Below are 17,345 nucleotides of genomic sequence, written 5' to 3'. Positions count from 1 at the left end.
TTCTCTAAATATACATTTGTTTTAAACCTGCGTATCATTAGTACTCCTCAATTTTAGTTTCTATTTATATCCATTTGTACTAAAGTTCAAAAGTGAGATATCTATTTAAAATTTTGTAAGTGTCCATTAGAGCTTGTTGATCTAATTGTACAACTTGAAGACTTATATTAGAAGTTTTAGATCGGTGACACTTCAAGTTTGGTATTGAAACTAAAGGAGATTGGGCGTAAGTTAGGTTGCATGAAACCACTATAAAAATATTATGTTTGCATTATTTTTTTCTCTAACCTCTTTATTTTGTATGCAATGTTTTTCATTATATTTATTTTATATTTGCATATAATTATATATTATATTTACATTATTTTAATTTGTAATCATCCTATTCACCCCTTCTAGGGTCGAGGGTGATTACCTTATATTAAATTAGCATAATTTTCCAATAGACTTAGAGTCTATTTGATAGTGATTTTAGGAAATAATTTTACACCTTCTAACACTTGGAAAATAAAAAAATTTAAGTGCTAGAAATATTATAATCGCTTCTTAGAATCATTATCAAATAGACTTTTATTTCATATTCTATAACACGAAGATTCAAGACTTGTCCTATTTGACAACACTTACAATTTTTTAATGAAAATTTTAATTTTTTTTTAACAAAATAACCCAAATATAATATACATTTTCTCAATTATCATCTATAAAAGGTACTATAACTTAAATACAGTTCAATTCTTTTTTTTATAAAAAAAATGAATTTTCAACCATTAAATACTTTAATTTTATTGTAAAAGTAATAGATTTTCAGAATAAATACTAAAAAACTGTTTTTTTTTTTTCATTAAAAGTCTATACAACTATTTTTGTTGTTTTGAATGATAACTAGGAAACAGGGCCTAATATCCATCAACATGAATATTCCAATAAAAAACATAAAAAATCAGCTATTAATTAAATTCAAAGATAAGATTGACATATTGAAAAACCATGGTAGCGGATACCAATCAGCTCTTTGCTACAATGACCAGTGACCACGTAAAAGGCATTGGTGGTACTTGGTAGGTAAAGACTTAGTTTAATTTCTTCCTAAAGGCAGTAACATTAAATGTACATATTTTGTATATACTTAAATATTTTTAATATAACTAAAAATTAAATCTTATTAGATCGTTAATTAAGTATTCATTAAGTTGGTGGCATGTTACAACTTTTGAAATCATCCAAGCCAAAAGCTCTCATCTCCTTGAAGAATTCACATAAATTAATGTGATGAGGGTTAGGGTGCAGGTGCAGCCATGGCTTCATTGAAAAGAAAGAAGAAAGCAGGGCAGTTTGGAACTCTGAAACATTGAAAATTCCACAAATGAGTTGGCACTTGGCAGTGATGTTGATGAGCGTGCCAAAATGTTTAAAACCTGCCACAATAATTCCCCGCCATACCCCCTTATCTTTTCATGGAATTAATTTTGTTTTTTTTTTTCTAGGGTTCTAATCGGGGTTAAGTTGAAGCTTAAGACATATTTGAGTAGGGTGGTGGACGGAGGAGCATGTGAGTCAAAGTCACCCAAAATAAATGGCCGTTAGGGAAGCTGGGCTCATCCAAAACTTTAAATGCAGTGTGGCACCCAACTCACTTGAACTGTACTAATCAATGCTTCTCTCTCTCTCCAAATCAACACTACAAATGTGAACACATTAGGTATTTGGCTTCATCACATTCTTGTTTCAATTTCCCTTTTTCACTGCATCAACTTTTTGTGCCTTTTTCTTTTTTCACCGATAGAGCTGGCATTCTAAGAGCTGAAATATTGAACTCGTTGATGGCCATGGTGGTTTAGAAATACAGACCGCAGATTGGCGTCAGAGCTTTGTAGTATCCGACACGGAAAGGTTGGTTTCTGATTTGTTTATTTCTTTCTTCCTTTTTATGGGAAGTTTTCGGTGGGGGTAGATGAGCAAACTCGGACGGAGAAAACAATGTTTACTTATTTGGACCAGTTGGCATGTTTCATGAAAGCAAGAAAGTAAAAAACGGTTGCATGCATTGAATGAACTCCTTTTGTTCATTTCTCCATTTTCCTACTGAATTTTGTGTAGAAGAAGGAACTGGATCGGTGGGTCTGAAAATCTGACTTTAAAGATCTCATTCTCTGGAGGAAAAAGCAAAACCCAAACAAAAATCAAAGGTGGGTTTTTTTTTTTTTTTTTTTTCCTTTTTTCAAATACCCTTTTCTGGTTGAGAAATTTTAAGCATTGATCAGAGATTGAAGCAGAATTCAAGGAGATATAATCGAAGATTTTGTGTCTTCTTTATTTTAATCGGTCTGCTGATTTCTTGGAAGAAGATGGTTGGAAGTATTAAGGTCAAGAGTCAGAACTTGCACTCAAACGGGTCTGTTCAGAATTGTGCTAGCATGGAGGAGAAGCTTGATGAACTCCGGCATCTTCTTGGAAAGGCTGAAGGGGATATATTGAAGATTGTGGGTGTGGGGGCGGGTGCTTGGGGCAGTGTATTTGCAGCTTTGCTGCAAGACAACTATGGTCAATTCCGAGAAAAGGTTCAAATCAGGATATGGAGAAGGCCGGGAAGAACAGTGGACAAGGCCACGGCAGAGCATCTGTTTGAAGTCATCAATTCGAGAGAGGATGTGTTGAGGAGGCTGATCCGGCGCTGCGCATACTTAAAGTATGTTGAAGCAAGACTGGGGGATCGGACCCTTCTTGCAGACGAGATTTTGAAAGATGGGTTTTGCTTAAACATGATTCACACACCCCTCTGTCCTTTAAAGGTCGTGACTAACTTGCAGGAGGCTGTTTGGGATGCTGACATTGTGGTCAATGGCTTGCCTTCAACTGAAACCCGGGAAGTGTTTGAAGAGATCAACCATTATTGGAAGGAGAGGATTACAGTTCCCATCATTATTTCTTTGTCAAAGGGTATAGAGGCTGCTCTAGAACCCCTCCCACATATCATCACTCCCACACAAATGATTAACCGAGCAAGTAAGGGCCTTTGTTTTACTATTTATTGGTTTCTCAAATCTTGGCTCTATGTTTTGTTTCTTGTGAATTAAAAGTCCATATATTTCTTGGAACATTTGCCTTAAGAAGAGCTTTTATTTCTATGATCTAAGCCTTTTTTATATATCCTTGCTGGGCAGCTGGTGTAGCTATGGAAAACATTCTTTACCTTGGAGGACCAAACATTGCCTCAGAGATTTACAACAAGGAGTATGCGAATGCTCGAATATGTGGAGCTGAGAAGTGGAGGAAACCTCTTGCCAAGTTTCTGAGGCAACCCCATTTCATCGTATGGGACAACAGTGACCTTGTCACTCATGAAGTTATGGGTGGCTTAAAGAATGTGTATGCCATTGGAGCCGGTAAGTTGTTATTTCTTTATGATGGTAATATAATAGAGGGATCATTGTGCTTGAAGTTTCATATATGAGCATCCTTGTCAGATAAACTTCAGCAATGATCTGGTTCTCATTTTGACCTACTAGGAGAAGAAAACCAAAATTTAAAAATGTTGTTATTGGATTTAATCAAGAGTCTCACATTTTCACTTTGATTTTCCAGGAATGGTAGCAGCCCTGACCAATGAGAGTGCTACCAGCAAATCTGTATACTTTGCACATTGTACATCAGAGATGATCTTCATTACTCATTTGTTGGCTGAAGAACCCGAAAAGCTTGCGGGGCCTTTGCTGGCTGACACCTATGTGACCCTGTTGAAAGGCCGCAATGCGTGGTATGGCCAAATGTTAGCCAAGGGGGAACTGAGCCTGGACATGGGTGATAGCATTAGTGGCAAGGGAATGATTCAGGTATTGGTCATGATTCTTTACTTGGCAACAGTTCAACTGGGAAAACAATATTTTCTTCTTTGGAATTGTCATCAGAACCTCTTGCCTTATTTTCCAGGGAGTCTCTGCAGTGGGAGCATTCTATGAACTACTGAGTCAGTCAAGCTTGAGCGTGTTGCATCCTGAAGAAAACAAGCATGTGGCTCCTGTTGAGCTCTGCCCCATCTTGAAGACACTATACAGAATTCTAATAACAAGGTATTTCCTGGTTTTTTATTAAAATTGAGCAGCCTCGATTTTTGACAAATCCGATGCCATAATGTGTGTTTGGTGTTGATATTGGATGTTCAGGGAACTTGCATCACAAGGCATTCTTCAAGCATTAAGAGATGAAACCTTGAACGATCCCAGGGAAAGGATTGAGATTGCACAGACTCATGCTTTCTACAGGCCTTCTCTTCTTGGCCAGCCTTAGACTGGGTTTTGTAATTTGAATTGAGCATCGTTTCCATTCGTTTCATGGGAAGTACCTTTTTTTTGTTTTGTTTTTTTCTTTGGGGGGGGCCGGCTTTGTTTTGTTTTCCAATGCCATTGAATGTTCAACAGGCTTTATTTATAAAATAATAAAAAAAATATTTAGCTGCTAATTATTTGAAGAAAATAACAGAATGAATAAGCAATTGTGTAGTATTATTTATATTTAGAAAAAAAATAAAAATCAAACCATACCATAGTAGGAATAAATCGAAACATCATGATACGAAAGAATCAATGATTACACTAAATTATTTCTTTTAAAAATTTATACAAGAATATATCATTAATTATACCAAGAAATGAATAATAAATATTGTTTCTTAAATTAAGATAATCAAATATCATTGCTCTTTATTTATGGAAATATTGATTTCGTCCATGGGTGTTCTTCTTTATAATATACATATATATATATATATATATATATATATATATAATTGTAACATGTATGAAAGGTAAAGCCTCTTCTCTTTAAATTGACATTTTTTTTATTCTCAATTATTTGGGACCATGACTATATTATCTAAATAAAAATTTATGTATGAAGTCCGCCTTACTTAAATATGAAAATTTTTGTAAACAGAACTTCATAATAAATATATGAAAACATCTCAAATGTTTTTTTAAAAATAATCTCTTTTCTGAATCCATTCTCCAAAACCTGATTTCTCTGTGTTTTATAAAAGAAAACTGTATTTGCTTGGTTTTGGGCATCAAGGGCATTTTCGTAAATTAGGAGTTCCACCCCTCACTAGAAAAAAAAGCTCCACTTTGGACGGTTGTAGTAGATATTTTAAGAGAGCCGGATTCTACTCTAGGGTTTGGTCGAGAATGGCGGAAACTGATATGAAAGAGGTGTTGAAACCCTTCCACCAAAGAGCTTCTGAAGCTGAGGTTAGAAGAAAATCTATCTGTTACAAGTTTGTTTTTTTTTGGATTTTGAGAAAAAATAAAGAAAAGAAAATTGAGACGATGAGATTCCTCATCCGCAAATTTTCTAAGCAACCAAACTGCTCGTTTCCTTTTGATATATGTCTTTATGATTATACGATGCTTTAGATGATTATGCTCCTCCAAAGCTTTGCGAAGTGGGATGTGGTTTTATTTTTTCCCAAAATGAGGGTCAGTTTTATTCTTTGAAGATAAGCGCATTAGCCAGTTTTTTGCTAAATGTGGGAATGCCCACTAAATGTTTGTATACATACTATACCCATGAAGAGAGGCTTTGCGAGAACTTCTATGTTTTTTTTTTTTTCCCATTGACTCTGAGGTATGTTTGAATTGAAGGACCGCTTGTCAAAACTTGAAGCTGCTCTTTCCAGTACGAAAGGTAAGCTTAGAAGCACTCTGTTCTATCCACACTATTATTTGCATAGGCAAATATAGGTCTAAAAAATTGTTCATGGACGCTCAAATCAGATTCTGGAAATGAGGAACTTTTGAAGATGATTAGTGACCTTCAATCAAAGCTACAACATGCAGAAGCTGAACAAATTTCAGAACGGGAAAAGGTGGTGCCCATTTTTATGTTATTTTGTATTTGATTTGGAATTGGAAACTCATCAAATAGAGTTACAATTTGTTTGTTTCTGATTTACAGGCTCAGAAAGATATTCAAAAGCTTACAGTGGAAAATGCTAAACTCCAGTATCGTGTAACCCATCTTGTCCGGGCATTGAAGGAGGCTGACTGCAAGTTGGAGGCCAAGTGAAGTATGATGGTTTACTTAACAACTGCTTTTTATAGGGCAATTGTTGAAATCTCACGTGACAAAGTTAGTAGAATTTGATAATTATGATCACCCCAAAATTAGGCTTCTTCCATTCTATGTATCACATTAAATAATTAAACCTCTGAAGACAATTTTTAACATGAAATGAGGTCTGCCAGGAAAGACAAAGCTGGGTCTTGTGAGCTATGCAATAACAGCTCAGTGTCATGGTCAAATATGCCAGGCAAAAATCTAGGTCTTATTGACTGAGATTCTTAGTGGTTGTCATGATGCAAAGCTGATCAGCAATTTCAGATTATTTTCAAGTACATTGATTCTTGTAAAGTTCTTTCTTTCTTTTATAATGTTTCCATCAATGGCCAGGGCAAGAAATCGATTTCGGGGCTGACCTTTTTGACATAAAAACCAACCTGGCTTTTCTCTATTGTTTCATTTTTTAATCTTTCAATCTCTCAAAGTACTCTAGGTAATCCTCATATGGAAGAAATTGTTGGAAGTTTCATATCCAAATTTTGAGTAGCCCAAAAACGGGTTAGACCATAACAAGTCATGAGGGTTGGTGGGGAGCCACAGCCTCAAAGGGTTTGGTGTGCGGATGAGGATGTTTCATATTTGATTGTATACCGAATGAGGAAAAAAAACCAACCCTGACCATGCATTCATTTTCCCTCACGTGGCTAAAACTAACCATGGCTGTTGCACTCCTTGGTTCTCTCTGCAGGTCGTGATTCTGAAGCCACTATAGAGAAGATCTTAAGTTGGACTTTTAGGTTGTGAAAATTGAGATGAACAGCTTGTGGTACTCTAATTGTTGAAGAATATTTATGCTTAGTTGCTTACACCCTTATCAACGGTTTTATAAGTCTTTTGGCTTGTGGCCAGGTAGTGAGCTTCATGATCCAATACTAAATTTGTTCATGATTCAACATTAAACACGCTTGGAATTGGTAATTGAATTATTCATTTTCAAATTATTTAATCTTTATATTATAAAGGTAAAATAAGTGGAATGAGATTGAAGAAGTAATAAAAAATAATTTATAAACTTTAATTCTTTTTCCATTTTCCTCATTTTTTTCCTAAAACTTTTCAAAAACCAAACATAGGGTAAATAAACTGGTATTGGGTTTCTAGGCAACCCTGGAATTTAGGCATGTTTTAAATTTTTATAGTTATAATCAAGTTTGATGTTCGATTTACATAAGGGCTACGTTAATATAGGATCATAGAGCAACGGCATAGATGTTTGGCACCACAAGCTTTCCTATTTAACAATACAAAAGGATTCCTGTGGCCAAAAGATCCAAGATCGTGCCTTGGATGAGCTAAGCATTGTGGCTGTTTGATTCAGCCTTTTCGATAAGGATTCTATGTAAAAAAAAAAAAAAGATTTAAACGAATTTCTGAAGAAAGATAAAAATAAATATTAGTTTGTTGTAAGAACATGAAGCAGCCACTGATAATGGATTCTCAATTCAATTAAAGAGCCCACTGGTGCTGGCTCTGATGAGGAACAAGGGTTAGTTCAGATGAATTGGAAATTTTACTCCGAAAATTCTACTTGTGTGCACAAGTGCTGGAGAGAGCAATTCTGGAGCTAGAACATCATCAATGTAATCAAGAAGAAGAATAAAAATTGACAATGAAGCTTAGAAAATAAAATTCTACTTGCTAATCGTCAACCCTATACAAGATAAAATTAAATTCCATCGATAATCTAGTCCCTGCACAAAAAGTAACAGCTCATCTCACCATCCACACCAAAATCAAGTAATCAAAAAGAAAAAAAGTCCGACGTTTGATCCGTCACATAAAATTCCCTACATTTGATCAGCTTCAGGCCTCATTCATCCATTTTGTTCTTGTCGCACTAGCACAAAGATGCCCAAAAGAAACAAGGACTTCTCAGTTAATAATACAAACTTCCCAACTCATGACAATGAATTTACAAGTGCAGAGAAGGGATACGTTAACCACCTCATCATGTGCTAAAATCTAAAACAAATTGCGAGTTCTGTATAGGACAGCCTTAAGGGCAATTTCCATTGGTTCTTACATTTCATTTGTACACAATGTCCCCATTGTGAATGGGCCATTTAAGAACTGGCAACCATTTCAACATTATAATAACAGCTTAAACATCATTTCACAAAATCCTAAAAACTGACTCTATAACAACTTAGAATGGAGAAAAGAACACTGACCCTGTAACAACAGTGGCGATGGGGGCTTCCATGCCATGGTCTTTGATTTTCATATCTAAATGATGGATATCCATCCTAGAAATTCTATGTGAAACACAATGGAGCCACTACATTTCCGTATCATATCTGAAAAGTGCCCAAAAAGAGCAAAAGAAGGAAGAAACCAGACAAAAATGGTCATTATGTACACCCACCTGTAAAATTTGTTAGCATCAGCCCAGTTGTTTAGCTATTTGTTGGACAAGAGCATCCTTTCGAAGCTTATGATACTTTGTCATATTGTGTTGCTTCGCCATGGCCCTTAGATCGACTAATTTCATCTTTTCCAAACTGAGTCGTCTTGGTGTTGGACAAGGCAATGATTTTATGGTCTCATCATGGGAATCATCAATGGAGCACGAGTTGATGATCAACAGATCTTGCTTACCAGCACCATCAGTTGTATCTGTATGCAATTTTGATAACTTGTTATAAGTAGTTGAATCTTCAAGCTCCTTAAGGATTGGCAACTTTAAACTCTTTATACTTCTCTTCTGTGACAACAAAACTGAATTTTCACTGTCGTCAGGGGTTAAATCAGGTTCATCATCTTCACAACTGTTTTGCAAAACTAAATTCTTCAATATCTTGACATCCAACAACTCCTTTAAGCTGACATTATCTTTAGAGATTCTAAACTTTCGTCTCCTCTTGACTTTTGAAGCAGAAGATGAATTTAAACCACCTTCTGTGGGAGGTAAGCCTGCTTCTTGGACACTTAGCTGATTTGACTGGATTTTCCTCTTGGCTTTTGGTTTTGGTGACTTCAGGGATGGGCACAAAATGGATTCTTGATCATTAGCAAGAGTTTTAGCCTTCTGGATTTTCTCTGCTTGTGGTTTTCCTTCCTCCTCCGGATGCAGCTCGGTAGTATCTTTTTTTATTTGATCTTGCAGTTCTGAAAGTGAATTTACAGCAGAGTGTTCATTATCACTAATAACTACTTCTTGGACTGTCATACTCTTCTTGTCTGGCCTAGGAGAAGATTTTGCAGAATCGATCTTGTTGGATGCAGCAACCTTTGATCCATTGACAGTCTTTTCTTGTACAGTTTTCAGAGGAAAGTTGCTAATTTTCGGCTTTACATCAGCGCCCCCACTATTTGTTTGCGTCAAAACATCTGATCTGGAAATAGATTTGTATGACTTTTTCTTCCCATCAAGGCCAATTTCGCATCTTACAGCATCTGAATTGGAATTCTCCACAACATTTGTAGGCTGTTTCATTGTAAGAGGAAAATGTGTTATTAGCTAATCCGAGGATTGGAAGCAGTAGAACCCAAGCTTAGTCTTACCATCAAGTATGTACCATAGGATTTGCAAGCTCAAACACAACACTGCTTTTCTAGACTTTTGAACCTCAAGTAATAAGTACTGCAATAAAATAAATCAGGGAAAAGAGCTTCATATACCTTAACAACTTTCTGATAATTTTTTCTCTTCCCTCCGGACTTCAAAGAAGAAATTAAGATTTTATAATCATCTGTAACAGTAGGATCGTCTTTTGTGTTAAGCTTGCACTGTTTTCCCTTCTCATCAGAGTTGTTATTTGAATGCTCCAAAGCATCCAAACTAAAATCTTCCACAACTATGCTTGAAGGCTGACATTGTGAGAAGGAAGATCAGAAAATATACATTAGCAACTACAGTAAGGGACCCCTCCAGATGGACATAGGTTGGACTTGGACCACATAAACACAAAGTTGCTATTCTTATCATTTGAGATAGAGATAAAAAACAAAGTCGGTTTCCCTAAAGTTGTGAACGCTCCACTGCATCTTAACAATTTCATATACAAATTAAAGACCTCAATAAAATCAAAGCAGTGGGGAAAGCTTGAGAAAGCTGATTCTACCTCAGCCTTTTCATCTACTTCTCCCCTGTTGCCTTCTGGCTTCAAAGACGATTCTAAGATTACGATATCAGGAGTGGGAGTAGAACTATGTTGAACTTCCTCTTTTGTAATTTTGAAACAAGAATTGCTAAACTTCTTGTTCTCACTGGAGCAGCCAGATTCTTGATTAGAAGTATCTGTGCCGGAATTTTCTATGGTAATATTTGCAGCCTGCACATTGTGAAACAAAAACCATGAGAACCAATATCAGTTAACCAAGGTTGCTTTGACAGAGTTCATGGATCAGTTATGACTTGGTACAAACAGTAATGATCCAAGTCTATTAACAAATGTGTAAAATTTCAAATTTTCCTTTCCCATTAACCATCCAAATTGAAACATCATAGGAATTTTTATTCTTGAATTAGTTTAACTAGGATGAAGCACTTTTGCATGGCAGAAATATCAAAGTTGTTCTTATAATTGTCTGACGAGAAATCATACGGTAAAGGATCATATCATCCAAATCTCTCTTACTGCATGCTTGCATAGCCATCTTAAATACATTCCATTTATTTTCATGTCCTAGCCTTTTATTTGCAAGGCACATGTGTGTATATGAAACAAGAATTGGACCATATCTATTATCAACCAAGATAGAAATATAAAGAAAAAGAAAATATTAGAAATTTGGAAACCTAATATCAAACATTGAGCCCATGTCTTGCCCAAATGGTGTCATGCCTGTGCTTCATGCATAATGTTTTGAACTAGAACTCATCATCTCTGCTGAAAGAGACATTCTAGCATGTGTCTACTGGCTTTCCAAATCAATGAAAAAGAATTTTCAGGTGCAACCTAACTCAACCTGATTGCAATCAGGCTGTTGCATTACTTTTAGCTTCCTTGTTCATGGGCAAAGCTGATTTGGAATTGTCTTTCATTCAAGGCATAACCTGTATCCATGAGCTAAGTGAATTAACTTTAACCCAAAAAGCAGAATGGTCTTTACAGGTAGGGCCAGATTTTTCCAGGCATACTGCATGCATGAGACCTGTAACAATGTGTGTAATAAATAAGCTCAATCTAATTTGATACATGCAAGTATTATTATATATGCACAAGTACAGATCATGAAAAATTGTTGTTGTTCATAAAAATAAGTTATCCTTCTTAACAATCTTCCCAGAAATAAATTATGAGCTACTTATTGAAGAGGACAGACCACATCATTGTTATTCATTGTTGCTGTTATTGTTAGTATGAACCACACATTGCATCTTTGAAATTTCCATTATTAGTTTGTGCAGCCAGCAAGTATGTCTGCATGTGTGTATGTGAGAGAGAGAAAGTTCTATACTCCAAAAGTTGATAAATATGAACTGTCCAAAAGTAAAGTGGCATGACATGCTGTTGATTGGGTGCCGAATGAATTCAGAAAATTTAACATGTGTGCTAAAGAGTACTGAGATAAGATCAAGTTTTAACCATCCTTTGGTGGTAAGCTAGACTTGAAGACACAATTCATAGTTGCAGTGAGGCATGTCAACCATTTCTCTCGTGTTCAATCCCAAGGTTGTTTTTACATAGAATTTCAAGTTTCCAATCCAAACTTATAGAATAATTATGTGCTGGTAAAAATTAATAGATGAAGGTATAAGACACCAGAACCTTAACCATTTCTGCACAATTTTCTTTTGTTCCATGAGGCTTCAAAGATGAATTGAAGATTGTAAATCGTTCTATGATAGTAGTACTTGACTCTTTCCTCCCCACATTAATGATATTTGAATCAAAGTCGCTCAGTTTTTTCTTCTCATCTGAAAGGTTAGTTGCATGTTCCTGCATGTCTGAGCTTGACTGTTTGATGATAATAACTGGACGCTGCTCCTTGTAGAAGGAAAAACATGAAATAAAATATATCAGTTTTTAGATCATGCTTTTTTTTAAAATATCAAAATACACCTTTCAGTAATAATGCAAAATAATATGGAGCACCCTAGCAATCCTGAAGCAAAAAGGAGAGAATACAATAGGATACATTGTTCATAATTCACACATTAATAGTCAGTGGCATGTACAGTCACAATTTCACTTAGCTTTAATTAGTTTGACTTTTTCTACTCACCCTACACATATGTACTACCAGGCAACCAGCATTCATTTCTTCCTTTTTCTTTGTCTAATAAATATGCCCTTTAGTTTAATGGGAGTACCTTGGTTCAGTAATACCTAGAGAGCAATATCAATTCAATCACCTAACTCTGAGTTCAAGGGTGACACTTCTAGCTAAGCATTTGGAGGGTGAATACGGCTTAGGAAATGTAAATCATTGCATACTGTCTAGTCTGGTAAAACTTTTGTTTTAGGGTTCCTTTTCCTCTTCAAGCTCTCTTTCTATAATAACTTGCTTGCAGGGCATAGCATAGAAAATATATGATTTGAATCATAATTCATTTTTGAGAAAGTTATAATGCGAATGTTCCAAGAGGCAGACCTGCTCATCATTCTCTAGGCAGTATCTTCTGAGTAGAACCTTTATTATTTCATGAATTCTCTCAGCAGGTTCTCTACGCATTAGTAAATGAACATTAATATCACGTTCATTTTCATTCTTTAAACTCTGTATTGAAATATCAAGGCAATTGATCTTTTCTCTCAAAGAAGTAGAGCATATTTCAGACCATTCTCTGTTTTCAGCCCAGGCTAGTTCGCTTTGAAGGATTACTAGATCTTTTTCCAGCTCTTCAATTTCAGTATCTGCCTTTGATATCAATACCCTCAGGACTTGTACACATGATTTCTCATTTAATGCATCTTCTTCTATGACATCTACAAAAGGAAAGTAGCTAGTTTAAACATTGGAGTTACAGGTAATCATAATATGAGCCTGTCCAAATCAAAATTGAAAAATCAAGTGCTAAAAGGCATAAAAATACCAAGCCCATAACCAAAGTAAAAGTCACACTGCCATCCAGGGTGCATAGGGTAACTGCTTTCAGGTGCAACTGAAAAGCAATTTTTCCAATCAACACCAGAAGCCATAATTTATTTAGATAAAATTGCTAACAGTGATGATGTATTTCTCAGTTGAACCATTGATTACTCTAAAAAAGAAAATAAAAAACAATGACATCTAAATAGAAGACAAGAGATGATTGGATAACCTTGGCTACATGACGGACCCCAGAGATCCCAATCCATAATTCTAATACTTTATCCTGAAATGCAAAAAATTGCAACAATTATAATTCTTCACAAATACAAAAGAATGTAAGAATGCTTTAGTAAAGTGGAGGTTTTAGAGATGTACAAATACCCATAGAACAAACTACAAAGTTTAAGTACACAAACTCAAGCATGAGCTACAAGAAACTTATATTAAAAACTGATATTGAAAGTCAATATCTCAAACTGAAATTTTATAGTTGAGGTTCAAGGGTTAACAGTTCAACTCTGTAAAATTTTCGCAATCAACAATATCATGGAAATTTCTTTTTCAAGCACCTGATGTTATTATTAAGACATATGCAATAGAGATGTAACTAGAATTAGAATAATTGGACACAAAATGAGTGGATTTCCAACACAAGCCTTACATCAAGGCTTGAAATTGATATTTCGACATGAAGAACTTTCTAGGTGATTCACAAAGATGTGTCATGGTGCATGTTGTTTGCTAATGATACAGTTTTAGTTGATGAGTTCAGAGTACAGACCACTTTCAAGTCAGAAGTAAGGAGCTATATTTGAACTGCAAAGGCTTTAATTAAGCAGGAGTGTTTCGAAAAAAAGTGCAATGAGTATGAGCTCGTCAAAAGTAAGGGGCTATATTTGAATTGTAAAAGCTTTAATTAAGCAGGAGTGGTTGGAAAAAAGGTGAAAGGAGTATTAGTAAAACTAGCAGACAGGAGAGCATGGTGAATCTTGAAGGCCAGGAGACATCTAAAAAGCGACCATTTCTATCTATTTTACATAAGGAATGGAAGATTAGGAGCATATCACCCATAAATAAGAGCAGAAGGGATGCAAAATTTGAAAGATGACAACAATACCAGCTATGCTATATGCAACAGTATGTTAAGCAGTCAGAAAAAGAGCACATCCCAAAGTGAGAGTATGTTCCACCAATGCTTCATGAATCATATGAAACTATCGGTTCATGGAATTTAGGTTCTTTATCCTTGCTTAAGTTGTCAATCAGTTGAACCATTTAAGCAATTTTATAGGACAATTTCTCCCAAAAAGGAAAAAAAAAAAAAAAGAGATATCCAATAACTAGTAATTCTAATATTCAAAAGATCCAATGTTGGATTGCTTTATATTAAAATATTAGGTCAAGCTTATTAGGTTGGAGTTCTAGCTCTGACTAACCCATGAATGCATTGTTCAAGTTATATGGAACTCTATGATTCAAAACTTAACTTCTTCACCAAAATAAAAAGGTTGAAGAAACTTAATTACGATACATAACTAACAAACCAGTCTTAGTGAAGTTAAATTAACACCCTCATCAAATTAATAAAATATTGGCAACATAATAATAATAACAATAATAATAATTAATAAATAAATAAATAAGTAAACCAAATTAATCTGGAAAGAAAATAATTAATAGTGCATTGTTCATAATTAAACACTCTGAATAAGGTATTAAGAAAATATTGATGAGAACTTTCCACCAAAAAGTTCAGCGTTTAGTTAAATTACACTGGAAAACTCATAAGCTGGGCAAAATTGCCAATACTTATGTAATATTAAAGTTAATAATAATGATTGACAAAATTAACCTAGCAATCCTTTTACTTATCACTCGTAGGTATTAAAAAAAGATAGGCAAACAGCAGCAAAAACTAAGCAATAATTAATCTGACACCGAAAAAAAAAATATCAATCATCGGTTAAGCAAAATTATTGTAGTAAACAAAGTACTGAGAGCATTAGCCAGAATTTGAGAAAAAAAATAAAAGAAAAAAGAGAAAAAAAATAATATGAGAAATAATGATGTAATTAAGCTTAAATAATCACGAGTTAAGAACAATTGACTCACTCAAAAAGCACTACGACAAAACTTCACCTAAATCTAAGCAAAAATCCAAAAATAATCTCAAACAATCACAAGTTCGGCAGAATTGAAACCCTCAACAAGGCATTGACCAAAAATCAAACAGAAATACAGCCAAAAACGTAGGCAATAATCCAAACAAATCTAGAGCGTAGAGAGTCATCGTGAAAACTGAATCGACTTTTAATCATGGCTGCCTCGTCATGCTGCTGTTGGTTGGTGGAGAAAAAAAGCAAAAAAGCAAAAAAGAAAAAAAGAAAAGGAGAAAAAGCGACGGTCACAAGTTTTCAGTTAACGAATTGGTTTGGTTGCAGAGGAAAAAATGTTACAAGATTGCCCGTTCGTTTTCCTTCATTTTCTATCCAACCAAACACATAGACATTCACAAAAGAAGTGATCGATTTTCCAATTCCTGTGAAATGGATAAACGAATCAGAAGACTGGAAATGCGAAAATGTAGCTTCGTTGGAGAACTTGACAGTACGGTACGCCGTGGAAGAGAAGAAAATACCTGATATTATTCGAATCGCAGAGAGAACAGCAGTGAACGGCTTCAAAATCTGAGTGTCTAGGGTTTCGAAACCTCCGCCTCGGAGTTAGAGAGAGAGAGCGTCCTGGTTTTGATGAGAGAGGGGAAGGGAGTAAAAAAAGCCAGCAACTGATAGTGATGATCGCTATTTGGGGGAGTGAGACTGAAGGAGGAGAGAGAGTGGCAAAACGGTGAATGACTGTGTAACCGGAGAACCATATGGCATTCCTACCGTACACGTGGACGGTAGAGAGGATTCCTGGTCCCACAGCGCAGGTTCTTCAGACAGCGTGTCAGCCTTGAGGCCTTGATTCTGAACCGTCGATCTGTACACCTTCCCTCATCATTAGGTTTATGATGGTGCAGATTTGCATGCAGGGTCCAGATCGTCTTTTTGTCTTGCTTGGAGATCCGATCTGCTACAGTCGTCGGTACGAACCTCCGTGTGCCCGACACTGATGTACGGTGGAGAGAAGGTACTAGAACATCCCATTTTTTCCTATCGCTTTTCTGACACTTTTCATGGCCCACAATTTGATGGGCCCAGTGCTGAAGTGGGAAATTGGGAAAGGTGCTAGTGTCCTTCCACAAAGGTGTGAGTACTTGCACTCGAGTTACGCCCCCTCATTTACAAATATAATAATGTGGAAAGGGAATGGCAAAACGGTGAATAATTGGGAAAAATAGGGGCATTTAGTAAGGTCATTCTATTTTCGGAATTTGTGGTAGTACAACCGGGGTGGTCCCGGGGCTTGGACAATAATCTGCTGCATCGCCTACCACGATACTTTGTCTCCAAATGTATATTTGTTTTTTACAGTAGAGCTTAGGACGGGATGGATAAAGAATGGTTCAGATTGTTCAGTGAAACGAGAATAGCGTGGGACTGTTTTCGATTATGTTTGTCATTTTGTGCCAAGTGGACATTGAGAGCGAGAAGATATTTCAAGGTCACCCGCTCCCTGGTCTTTGTCTCGTGTCACAGGTTGTTGAATCTCATATTACGCGTACAGCCCCTTTCTATCTGCCATTTTTTGCATTTGCATTCATAGTAGTTGGATTAATCCAAACATAAACTACAAATTCAAATTTAGATGGGTTTGAGTGTAATAAGAGGTAAGAGGTGCAAGCTCATAAATAGTGATTTTGGTTTTAGCGTTTTAAGTTTATATTAAAAAATCATCTTATTGGAGATAGGTTGGCATCTTGGTGCACTAGTTTACCTTGCTTAACAAGAAATGTTCTCTTGTGGCAAATGCAGCTGGGGGCAAGAACTAATGAATTGAATTTAAGTCTTACCCAATTTATAAATTTCCTCTGCAAAATTGGTGGAAATTATGAGTTATGACAAGGAAGCTTTTGTACATCAACATGCACACCAAGAATGAGAAATTTGTGTTATTTGTAATCAAAGCATCATTTCACCTACTCGGACTCCTCACTTGCTTAATTAATTGGTCACCCTTAAATATGGAACCAATTAATAATGTTGTTCCCTGGTAACAGTTAATCACCCCCCCACACCCACAAAAAAAAAAAAAAAAAAGAGGTAGCTTGGAGGGTCTAGTAATTATTTATTTTTTCTTTCTATGAT

General features: G+C 35.6%; 3 protein-coding genes across 15 annotated transcripts; 2 read left to right on the top strand and 1 right to left on the bottom strand.

The window, feature by feature from the left end:
* Positions 1-1,674: 1,674 nt before the first annotated feature.
* On the top strand, positions 1,675-4,459 carry LOC100233040 (probable glycerol-3-phosphate dehydrogenase [NAD(+)] 1, cytosolic). 5 transcript variants are annotated; one of them, XM_019221402.2, is made up of 7 exons: positions 1,675-1,893; positions 2,101-2,189; positions 2,349-3,006; positions 3,165-3,386; positions 3,586-3,833; positions 3,931-4,070; positions 4,164-4,459. In XM_019221402.2, exons 3-7 carry the CDS (start codon positions 2,349-2,351, stop codon positions 4,285-4,287), a joined length of 1,392 nt encoding a protein of 463 aa, XP_019076947.1. In that variant the 5' UTR covers positions 1,675-1,893; positions 2,101-2,189; the 3' UTR covers positions 4,288-4,459. The 5 variants fall into 5 exon arrangements, with proteins under 5 accessions (XP_019076947.1, XP_002284479.1, XP_019076945.1 ...); XM_019221400.2 differs by having other exon boundaries at positions 1,676-1,893; positions 2,265-3,006; XM_002284443.4 differs by having other exon boundaries at positions 1,675-2,189.
* A 588-nt stretch (positions 4,460-5,047) lies between these two features.
* On the top strand, positions 5,048-6,944 carry LOC100255580 (uncharacterized). 2 transcript variants are annotated; one of them, XM_010655446.3, is made up of 5 exons: positions 5,048-5,243; positions 5,637-5,679; positions 5,769-5,860; positions 5,950-6,061; positions 6,803-6,944. In XM_010655446.3, exons 1-4 carry the CDS (start codon positions 5,181-5,183, stop codon positions 6,058-6,060), a joined length of 309 nt encoding a protein of 102 aa, XP_010653748.1. In that variant the 5' UTR covers positions 5,048-5,180; the 3' UTR covers position 6,061; positions 6,803-6,944. The 2 variants fall into 2 exon arrangements, with proteins under 2 accessions (XP_010653748.1, XP_010653747.1); XM_010655445.3 differs by having other exon boundaries at positions 5,050-5,243; positions 5,950-6,096.
* A 1,133-nt stretch (positions 6,945-8,077) lies between these two features.
* On the bottom strand, positions 8,078-16,136 carry LOC104880097 (uncharacterized). Of its 8 annotated transcripts, none has more exons than XM_010655450.3 (9): positions 15,734-16,136; positions 15,552-15,634; positions 13,325-13,378; positions 13,097-13,165; positions 12,655-12,989; positions 11,829-12,041; positions 10,179-10,388; positions 9,736-9,924; positions 8,078-9,541 (listed from the first exon to the last, which is right to left on the bottom strand). In XM_010655450.3, the coding sequence occupies exons 3-9, from the start codon at positions 13,359-13,361 to the stop codon at positions 8,498-8,500; spliced, it is 2,097 nt and encodes a 698-aa protein (XP_010653752.1). In that variant the 5' UTR covers positions 13,362-13,378; positions 15,552-15,634; positions 15,734-16,136; the 3' UTR covers positions 8,078-8,497. The 8 variants fall into 8 exon arrangements, with proteins under 8 accessions (XP_010653752.1, XP_010653749.1, XP_059595319.1 ...); XM_010655447.3 differs by having other exon boundaries at positions 11,829-12,047; positions 15,734-16,132; XM_059739336.1 differs by lacking the exon at positions 13,097-13,165 and having other exon boundaries at positions 15,734-16,134.
* Between the last annotated feature and the right edge of the window lie 1,209 nt (positions 16,137-17,345).

The sequence above is a fragment of the Vitis vinifera genome, chromosome 8 (assembly GCF_030704535.1).
Source record: "Vitis vinifera cultivar Pinot Noir 40024 chromosome 8, ASM3070453v1".
Lineage (NCBI taxonomy): Eukaryota > Viridiplantae > Streptophyta > Magnoliopsida > Vitales > Vitaceae > Vitis > Vitis vinifera.
This window is presented reverse-complemented; position numbering and strand designations above follow the sequence as displayed.

What these genes read in the sequence shown, in the direction of transcription:
- LOC100233040 (XM_019221402.2), top strand. Translation starts at nt 2,349, where the DNA reads ATGGTTGGAAGTATTAAGGTCAAGAGTCAGAACTTGCACTCAAACGGG. An exon ending in ACAAATGATTAACCGAGCAA is followed by an intron (nt 3,007 to 3,164) that starts GTAAGGGCCTTT and finishes CTTGCTGGGCAG; the next exon opens with CTGGTGTAGCTATGGAAAAC. An exon ending in GTGGCAAGGGAATGATTCAG is followed by an intron (nt 3,834 to 3,930) that starts GTATTGGTCATG and finishes CTTATTTTCCAG; the next exon opens with GGAGTCTCTGCAGTGGGAGC.
- LOC100255580 (XM_010655446.3), top strand. Translation starts at nt 5,181, where the DNA reads ATGGCGGAAACTGATATGAAAGAGGTGTTGAAACCCTTCCACCAAAGA. An exon ending in AAAGAGCTTCTGAAGCTGAG is followed by an intron (nt 5,244 to 5,636) that starts GTTAGAAGAAAA and finishes TTTGAATTGAAG; the next exon opens with GACCGCTTGTCAAAACTTGA. An exon ending in AAATTTCAGAACGGGAAAAG is followed by an intron (nt 5,861 to 5,949) that starts GTGGTGCCCATT and finishes TCTGATTTACAG; the next exon opens with GCTCAGAAAGATATTCAAAA.
- LOC104880097 (XM_010655447.3), bottom strand. Translation starts at nt 13,361, where the DNA reads ATGGATTGGGATCTCTGGGGTCCGTCATGTAGCCAAG. An exon ending in GGGTCCGTCATGTAGCCAAG is followed by an intron (nt 13,166 to 13,324) that starts GTTATCCAATCA and finishes ATTGCTTTTCAG; the next exon opens with TTGCACCTGAAAGCAGTTAC. An exon ending in ATTGTGCAGAAATGGTTAAG is followed by an intron (nt 10,389 to 11,828) that starts GTTCTGGTGTCT and finishes CACAATGTGCAG; the next exon opens with GCTGCAAATATTACCATAGA.